Source organism: Camelina sativa, chromosome 12, assembly GCF_030686135.1.
Source record: "Camelina sativa cultivar CO46 ecotype springtype chromosome 12, ASM3068613v1".
In the NCBI taxonomy this organism is placed as follows: Eukaryota; Viridiplantae; Streptophyta; class Magnoliopsida; order Brassicales; family Brassicaceae; genus Camelina; species Camelina sativa.
The window spans coordinates 28,582,142-28,591,173 of NC_141891.1; the positions used below are offsets into that span (position 1 = coordinate 28,582,142).

Consider the following 9,032-nt stretch of genomic DNA (forward strand, 5'->3'; position numbering starts at 1 on the left):
AAACGTCTTCCCCTTACCAGTCTCTCCCATTCTCCGACATGCAAATCCACCACAAGTGGATCCTGTCGCACCTCCCCAGCCACCAACACCTGCGGATCCTATTCCACCGCCGGCTCCCCAAGTGGCTGCTCCACCTCCACCTGCGGCTGGTCACTCAATGGTGACAAGAAGCAAACGAGGTATCATCAAACCAAAACAACATCTTTCCCTTCATACAGACACATTATCTCCTCTTCCTACTTCTCACATAAAAGCTTTAGAGGATCCTAACTCGAATCCCGCCATGCATGAGGAATATGACGCTCAAATTAAAAAGGGAACGTGGGATCTTGTACCGCCCCCCCCAAAGAATACTAACATTGTGCGTTCCATGTGGCTCTTTAGACACAAGTTTGGTGCAGATGGGAAGCTCTCTCGGTACAAAGCCCGTCTAATTGCTAATGGCAAATCTCAAGAGATAGGAGTTGATTGCGACGAGACATTCAGCCCTGTCGTGAAACCCGCTACCATTCGCCTTGTCCTCGACATCTCTCTATCTCGCAAATGGCCGATACGTCAACTGGACGTAAAAAATGCTTTCCTCCACGGCACACTTGACGAAACCGTTTACATGCACCAGCCGCCCGGCTTCCGCGATCCTGACAAACCTGATCATGTGTGTTTACTAAGACGCTCTCTCTATGGTCTCAAACAAGCCCCGCGTGCTTGGAACCAACGTTTTGCTCAATATGCTCGTCGCATCGGCTTCACTCAAAGCAAAGGTGACTCCTCTCTATTCGTCTATCATCACGCTCGCGGCACCGCCTATCTTCTCCTATACGTCGATGACATCGGTCTCACAGCCTCATCACTGTCGCTTCTCAACGATATCATTGCGTCTCTAAGCAAGGAATTTGAAATGTCGGATCTTGGCGAACTCCATTACTTTCTTGGCGTCTCCATCAAACGCAACTCCTCCGGCATGTTTTTAAATCAATGCAACTACGCGGCTGACATATTGCACCGAGCCAATATGACGAATTGCAACCCATGCTCAACGCCGGCTGATTCCCGCGCCAAACTCGCTGCCGATGACGGCCCCTCCGTCGTGAATCCTACCCTTTACCGCAGTCTCGCCGGTGCTCTCCAATACTTGACCTTCACGCGACCAGATATTTTGTTTGCCGTACAACAGGTTTGTTTGTTCATGCACGACCCACGGGAAGCTCACTTCAAGGCCCTCAAACGCATTCTCCGTTACGTCAAAGGTACTCTTGACTATGGCTTGCAACTATATCCCACAACTTCCTCCGGTTTAGTGGCCTACACCGATGCAGATTGGGCTGGCTGCCCCACCACAAGTCGATCTACCTCTGGCTATTGCATCTTCCATGGTGATAACTTGTTCTCCTGGTCTGCCAAGCGACAACACACCGTCTCCCGTTCGAGTGCTGAGGCGGAATATCGGGGCGTTGCCAACGTCGTCGCCGAAACTACATGGCTCCGCAACATTCTCTTGGAACTACATTGTCCATTATCCAAAGCTACACTAGTCTATTGCGACAATGTAAGTGCTGTTTACCTCTCCACGAACCCCGTTCAACACCAACGAACGAAACACGTCGAGATTGATCTACATTTCGTTCGTGAACGCATTGCGCTTGGCACCGTACGTGTTCTCCATATACCTTCTTCTCATCAGTACGCAGACATTTTCACAAAGGGACTTCCTACACCATTGTTTACTGATTTTCGGAACAGTCTCAGCATCATCCCATACAATGCTACGACTGAGGAGGAGTGATAGACAAGGGATTCTGTAATATTCCCTTTCCTTGTATGTATTGATATTGCTTGGGCATCACCCTTATACACTTGTATATATTGTGCATAATCTAATGAGAACACCATCAAGGGTTTATCAAGTTACAAAAACAAGATGATCAATCCTTCAGACTCTAGTGTAGTTTCCTAATAAATGAAAAAGATTCAAGACGAAAACAAAAAGACACAAAATACATGACAAAGATCGACAAAGAATGATGAACTGATGTTCTTCTCTCTCTTTCTCAGAACCGCATCATGATGCAAAGTCAAAGAAAGAAGAGATAAACTAAACTAGGGTTAAACGGGTTAGCCGATTAGGCTTATATACTTCTATAATTTCTAATAAACCAGTCGATTCGATTACCGAACCGAACCAAAGCCCGGTTATTCAAAGCAATTGCACCGAACGATTAAGCTTTCTCTCTTCGATTTGCTCCGATAACCAAAATTTTTAGGTTGTCTGATTTTTACCGAACGCCCAGGGCAAGTTCATGGTTTAAATGACATAAATTAAAAGTTCATGGTTTAAATGACATACATTTACAAGTTCATGATTTAAATGGCCTATATTTAAAAGTTTATAGTTTAAATGATATTATTTCAAACTAAAACTTCAATTAAAACGATGTCGGTTTATCAGTAACGGAGTGATTAACGGCATAGTAACATCTGTTAGTAGGTCAATTATCGGATTTAACGTCATGTCTTTTTTGGCCTGGTCAACGAAACTTCATGTTTAAAAAAGCTAGTCAACGAAAGTTAATGTTTTAAATGGCCTACAACAAAGTCCATGTTTTAAATGGCCAAAATTTGAAAGTTCATGATTTTAATGACATTTTTCCCGATATGAGTTTCACCAATTGTTTCTTTAGGTTACAATGGTGGGCCTAAACAAACTTTAGTGAATTTCACCAATTGTTTCTTTAGGTTACAATGGTGGGCCTAAACAAACTTTAGTGAAGCCCAAAATAAAAAATGATGATGACAAATGTAAATTAAAAAAAGAAAAAAAAAAAGAGAGACGTCTAAATCCTAACGGAAGGGGAAAAAAGAAAAAAAAGAAAAAAAAGGAAGAGTTTCGCTTAATCTCTACTCAAATGCGTTGAATTGAAGATCTCTACAAAAACGAAACCCTCACCCAATTTCTCTCTGCTGGGTTTCTCTGTCTGTCTCTCGATCGATCTGCTTCGTGAAAAGTGACGATGAGAGCTTCCTTATAAAAACACACTACTAGTACAAAGATTCGTTTTTTTTTTTTTTTTTTGTAACAAACCCCCACAGAACCATGAAACTCTGGTCATGTTTGAAAATCCAGCAACAATCTCTTCAACCAGTCCTCATCTTCGTAAATCTGGTAGCAAATCTGTTTTCATTGATCCTGGTAAGCCCAAGTTTCTTCTATATCTCATAACAAACAATGCATCATGTGTAGTGGAGTGGATCCTCTGTAGATGCTAATCTGATCTGTTTAGCTGTAAAGAGATCTACCAAAAGCTTTCGATTTCTTAAAAAAATTGGGTTTTTGTTTTGTTGTGATTAGGTGTAGACGGTCATTTAGGTGGTGGTGTATCAGAAATGGGTGACCTTAAAGGTTCAAGTTCACCACTTCATATTACAACTATGGTTCCTTCTCCTATTTTCCTCTGGAGATTTAAGGTTTGTTCCTTCAACAATTGATATTGTACATATATATATATATATATATATGTCTCTGTGAATGTCATTTGTTTGATCAAAGCTTTCTTTTTCACAGGTTTTTTTGTTTCTTTTTTGGGCTCTGTGTTGCTGCAAGGTGAGTTCTTTTGTGTAAGTTTTTTATTTGGTGGAGTTTTGACGACCTTGATCATTTTGAGGACGTTGTTTGTATTCTTGTTTGAACAGATTGGTTGGGATTCAGTTATGAGAATGAGTATCGACCTCCGGGATTTATTTTTGTATGAAGCTTTTCTTTATTACAACCCTCTTCTTCTTGTGGTAAGTTCACAGAGTCTACTCTCTTTTGGCCTTTTTAAAAACTCTTTTTTCTCTTCTGAGTATATGTGGCATTTGAATACTTCAGACCATGATGGTATGGCTTTGGGGAGTGAATTTATGGGTGTTCTCTCAAGGAAGTGTCAATTATGCCAAAGTCTTTGATCTTGACCATAACCACCTTACTCACAGAGAGATGTGGAAGGTATTTTAAGTTCAATACAAGTGTTTTGTATCTTTTTTGGGTTTCTTCGACATGAAGAAGATTGCTTTTATAGTAGTAGACACACTTCTCTATCTCCGTATTGTTCTCAGTTTGTATCTGACTCGTGTTGTTTCTCTTTTGTGTAATATTTGGCTGCAGTGTAGCATGTGGATGACAATCATTGTGCCAACTAGCATGACAGCGTATCTATATTTGTATTCCCATGGGGAAGTATCTTTGGCAGCTTCACAACCGGTTAGCTTTATGTCCTTCTTCTAATCTTTATTGCTTATACATGTTTATTGCTTTACTCTGTTACCTCTTTGCATGCCAGATAGATCTGCTAAGTTATGTCTAAGTGTTGTGTTGTCACTGCTGCAGGTGCTCTTGTACATTGCTTTTGCTTTGGTTCTGATATTTCCTTTCGATATTTTCTACTTGTCATCCCGATATTTTCTGCTGAGAACATTGTGGAGGATAGCGTTTCCACTGCAGGTAAAGTGATAGACAGCTGTTGATTGAAATTAATCTTGCAAGTGACAAATCTCTAGGTTTTGCTTATAAGAGTTATGCTTGATCAGTGTCGTGTAGGGTTTTTTTGGAACTCGAACATTAAGCCTGGAGGTCTAATGTGTGTGTGTGTGTTTTTTTTTTTTCACAGCCAATTACATTTCCAGACTTCTTTTTGGCAGATATTCTGACCTCCATGGTAAAGGTATAAAAGTTTAAGATAGTTCTGGGAAAGAGCTTCCTAACTTAAAATAATTATGATTTCCGTGATATTGGTGAAACATGTGTCCTCTATATCTGGCCTACAAATGGAATTGCTTCTACATTTCTTTTGCATTTTAATTTATGCCGATTATGCTGCTGATACTTGATTGTCAACTATGATTGCTCACATTTTAATCTATGCCGGTTATGCTACGTGCCTTCTACAGGTATTTTCCGACTTAGAGCGCTCTGTCTGCCGAATGGTGCATAGACAGGTAATTTGTTTACACAGTCTATTTATATGTAGCATCTAATGTAGATTAGAAATTTCTTATGCTGGAGGAACTAGTTCCATTCTTTCTTATAATCTGGAACAAATATATATATAATCTGTAGCTATGTATCCTCAAGACTGACAAACACCTGACACCTGGATGAATTATCAGCCAATTATTCGCTATGCTAGTTTTGGTGATGAACCAATGGAATCCTGCTTATCTGTCTAACCTTCACGGGTTTTCATACTCTGTTATTTGTTGTGAAATGTTGGGACATATGAAGTTTAAGAGGTTTCCTGGACTTTCAGGTCGCAACAATTGCTTGGTTTGAAGCTGACGCTGTCTGTGGGAGTCATCAAATTGCAATTCCTCTGGTTCTTGTTTTCCCCTACATTTGCCGTCTTTTGCAATGTCTTCGACAATACAAAGATACGAAGGAAAAATCATCTCTTTTAAATGGTAAAAGCGTAACCTATGAGAACTGATGATTGTCCCATGTATTGTCTTATTATATCATCAATGTTGATGATCTGTGAATATTTTTCAGCTCTGAAGTATTCAACAGCAGTGCCCGTGATCTTCCTTTCTGCGCTTAAATATCACGTGATGGCCGAGAGCTGGACATCATTTTACCGACCTCTCTGGCTTTTCTCAAGTGTCATCAACTCACTATACTCATTTTACTGGGATGTAACTCGAGATTGGGACTTGAGGTAATAGGATGAAACTTCACCTTCTGATCCATTAAACAGTCATTTCATTTTTTTTTGGTCATATTTCAGTGACATAAATTAAATCTGTTGTGCAGCGGTTTCACTAAGATATTCAAGTTTAGCCGTCCAAGTGCCATATCAAATCTGTTATATGGCCGGCAATGGGTGAGATTCAGTTTCCAATAAAACCGCCTTGTGTTATCTCCGTATTGTGATGTCTGAAACTGTAAAAATATTGCGAGGTTGCAGGTGTATTTCTGGGTGATAGGGAGCAATCTGGTGCTGAGATGCGCATGGACATACAAGTTATCAGCACATTTGAGGCACAACTACATAACAGTGTTCACAATCACAGCCATGGAGATGTTGAGACGCTTTCAGTGGGTATTTTTCAGAGTAGAGAATGAGTGGAACAAGATCACCAAATCACATCCAATGGGTGAGATTTCACTTGAAGAAGACAAATTACTTGGTTCTACTACACCCTATGATGTTTAGCATCCCACCTTTTTTTGTTTATTTCCCCTAATCCCTACGCAAATTTCTGGTTTTCCAAATGGTCCACTCGACTCTTATAGACACTTTTAGAAGTATTATACACAGTTTTCATATAATTGAACCAAATTCAATGAATGACGGATTAATCGGTACTCGTTTGACTTAGGACATCAAATCATGTAACTAGACTCGGTCTAAGAGTAGGCATGCTCTTTCAGGTAAAAAGATTAGGTAATAAAAATGCATCAGTCGTCGGCTAAAAGGTACTATTTAGCCAGAACAAGAGATGACTCTTAACAAATCTCAATTACTCCTCAATTAATAAAATTTATTTTCAATATAAAATAAATAAATGTCAAAAAGAAAAAAATATATATGTATAGTTTAATTAAATTGAATTTAGAAAATTAATTTTATTGAGAAAAATAATATAAAACCATCATAATTTTGATTTTTTTTTTTCTGTGGAAAAACTAGTTTACAATGTATGTTTAAGTTGCTGCTCATTTTCATATTCCATTCTCTTGCCATCTTTTTTTTCTTTCTTTACTATATGTCTCAAATATCCTACAATTATGTTAAAGACATCTTAGCTCTATAATAAGAGTTTTGTATGATTGTTCGGTTGTTAGATAAGTGGATGGTTTAAGTGCTTAATCAAACTTTTTGATATAATTGGGTGTTCACCTAATAGTGAGAGTAAATAATAGAGGGCGAACAATGGAATTTATCCCTACAAGGCTACCACCATGTCTCTTTTGTTATTAAAACAAAAAAAAAAAAATAATTACAAAACTATGGGTAAAGAAAATAAAATATAGATAGATGATAAAGAGAGTAGCACTAATAATGAAAAGCAAATTCCAAGTTGCCCACTTGCAAAATCAATCTTTCCATACACAAATAAAAGAAAGCCCCATACGGTTCCTTCCTCTCTTCAAAGTTGCCTTTATATCATCCAACTCAAGAAACAACCAAAAGAGAGAAAGAGAGAGAGAGAGAGAGTAAAGCAAAAAAGAATCCTAAAATCAAGATCAGAGAGACAGAGATGACGCAGATGCTTTCCGTACTCCGTCGTAACCTTCAAAACCTTCGTAAGAGCCCTCGCGTAGCTGACGAGACTGACTTGCAGCCGTCCACTGCAGGCTCAGGGCAGGGAGTAGTAGCTCATGGAAGACGAGAAGGTTTTAATGCTGTGATCATGCGGTTCCCGTTCTCGATCATCTCTTGCTTCGCGGTACCAAGTGTTAGCGGGACTGATGGACTGTGGATGTCCGGAGATTACGGTAGTGTCTCGGAGGTTAACCATCTTATGGTTAGTGATGGCATGAGATACGCCATTTTAATGTAATTAATCAAAATATATAGTTTATTTTTCCTTCTTTTCATATATTTACAATACAATTAATTATCTTCTCAGTCTTACTTGTGTATAGTGTGTTAAATCTACGAGATGTAGAACAAGTTTTGTTCTTGTATAGATATATAGATGAAGATTTTTGTATTTGTAGCATGCTTCTAGCTTTCTTTTTTTCTTTTCTGATTCCACGTGTTCTTGCCAACTCCTTTTTTTTTCTGCTCTCTTTAATTCAATCATAATTTCGACCCCATTTTCTCCTTAGTTCCTACTTGCTACCTCATAAAATAATTCTTAAAACACATAACTTTTTTTTATTACAGCAAGCTTACTTTATTGATTTCAAAATCGAAAATATAAGTCGCATTAATATAGAATCTTTGGAATTCAGATTATTATAAAAATATGCGCAATATGTTGAAGAAAGTAAACACTTCATTTCTTTTTTTATTTTCTCTAGGTTAAAATTAAAAAACTAACAACTATTTATACAACATGCAATTATTAAATCCAAAATGTTATTATTGATATAACCGGGATATTTTGCACTCAAACTCAAACGAATCCATGTATCTTTGTACCCAGAGATCTGGTTGTTTTGGTATTTAAATCGTAAAAAGTGGTTAATCAGATCGCATAAAAGTAAACCCAATCAAACCTAACTTTATCAATCTCTATATCGAAAAGGTTGTTCCATTCCCACAGGTAGTTCACAATGGTACATACATCCAAACAAACATATGGAAAAGTGCCACTTAGTATGCTGATCAGAGTAAAACAACATCATCAACGTAGTTTCACACTATCCAAAAATACAAAAAAACTTTGGGATTGGTCATACTATCCAAATCTTTTTATATGTTTTATAAGCTAAAATATTACAGAAAATGGTAAAAAGGAATTTTAGATTGATAAACTAATATCTGAAAAAGGCAATTCAGATTCCGTTCGACCAGTGACGAATAGTTTACTTAGTTAAAGAATACTTTCCTTTATCTTACCTCAGTGGATGGATGATAGTCACACTTTCAATATCTATTTGTCCCCTTTCACCTTTTGTTGCCCTCTCTTTGTAACATCAATGGAATATGTTCTTCATAAGCTAATCTTTATATTCATATGAGTTTTAATCCTTCTTAGTGAATTGGATGCTGTATATATATTCTACTATTACTTTGATATATCACGATTTTATCTTTTTTTAGATTCATCAATAACGAATCAATTTTTTTTTTTTTGATATTCTAATATTGTAAGAAAGCATACCAAAGAAAACTATTTTATCCTCTCTCTCTATATACAAGTGTGTGCATATAGATTTCGTTTATTTACCTCGGTACCAATAACGCCATTTCGGGTCGATGGGAAGCCGGCCCTGGATGATTTTGAAGATAAATAACTTTAATGATTTGGAAGAAGTAGGACTGATGGCAAGATTTTTGTTGTGGATGCTTGGATTAGTTTAAGTATTAATAGCTGATGGAGAGGTG

General features: G+C 37.7%; 2 protein-coding genes across 3 annotated transcripts; both read left to right on the forward strand.

Annotated features, from left to right (window-relative positions):
• Positions 1–2,783: 2,783 nt before the first annotated feature.
• On the forward strand, positions 2,784–6,337 carry LOC104732546 (uncharacterized). 2 transcript variants are annotated; one of them, XM_010452108.3, is made up of 13 exons: positions 2,784–3,187; positions 3,347–3,462; positions 3,560–3,598; positions 3,688–3,780; positions 3,866–3,982; positions 4,142–4,237; positions 4,364–4,477; positions 4,644–4,697; positions 4,924–4,971; positions 5,283–5,433; positions 5,522–5,687; positions 5,783–5,852; positions 5,937–6,337. In XM_010452108.3, the coding sequence occupies exons 1-13, from the start codon at positions 3,106–3,108 to the stop codon at positions 6,183–6,185; spliced, it is 1,395 nt and encodes a 464-aa protein (XP_010450410.2). In that variant the 5' UTR covers positions 2,784–3,105; the 3' UTR covers positions 6,186–6,337. The 2 variants fall into 2 exon arrangements, with proteins under 2 accessions (XP_010450410.2, XP_010450411.2); XM_010452109.3 differs by lacking the exon at positions 4,644–4,697 and having other exon boundaries at positions 2,823–3,187.
• Positions 6,338–7,098: 761 nt separating this feature from the next.
• Positions 7,099–7,689, forward strand: LOC104732547 (uncharacterized). Its single transcript, XM_010452110.3, has one exon. The coding sequence runs from the start codon at positions 7,234–7,236 to the stop codon at positions 7,534–7,536; it is 303 nt and encodes a 100-aa protein (XP_010450412.1). The 5' UTR covers positions 7,099–7,233; the 3' UTR covers positions 7,537–7,689.
• The last annotated feature ends 1,343 nt before the right edge of the window (positions 7,690–9,032 follow it).

Bases quoted from the DNA above. Each gene is read 5' to 3' on its own strand.
- LOC104732546 (XM_010452108.3), top strand. From the start codon at position 3,106: ATGTTTGAAAATCCAGCAACAATCTCTTCAACCAGTCCTCATCTTCGT. The intron at 3,463-3,559 runs GTTTGTTCCTTC...TCTTTTTCACAG, and splicing joins TTTTCCTCTGGAGATTTAAG to GTTTTTTTGTTTCTTTTTTG. The intron at 3,781-3,865 runs GTAAGTTCACAG...TGAATACTTCAG, and splicing joins ACAACCCTCTTCTTCTTGTG to ACCATGATGGTATGGCTTTG.
- LOC104732547 (XM_010452110.3), top strand. From the start codon at position 7,234: ATGACGCAGATGCTTTCCGTACTCCGTCGTAACCTTCAAAACCTTCGT.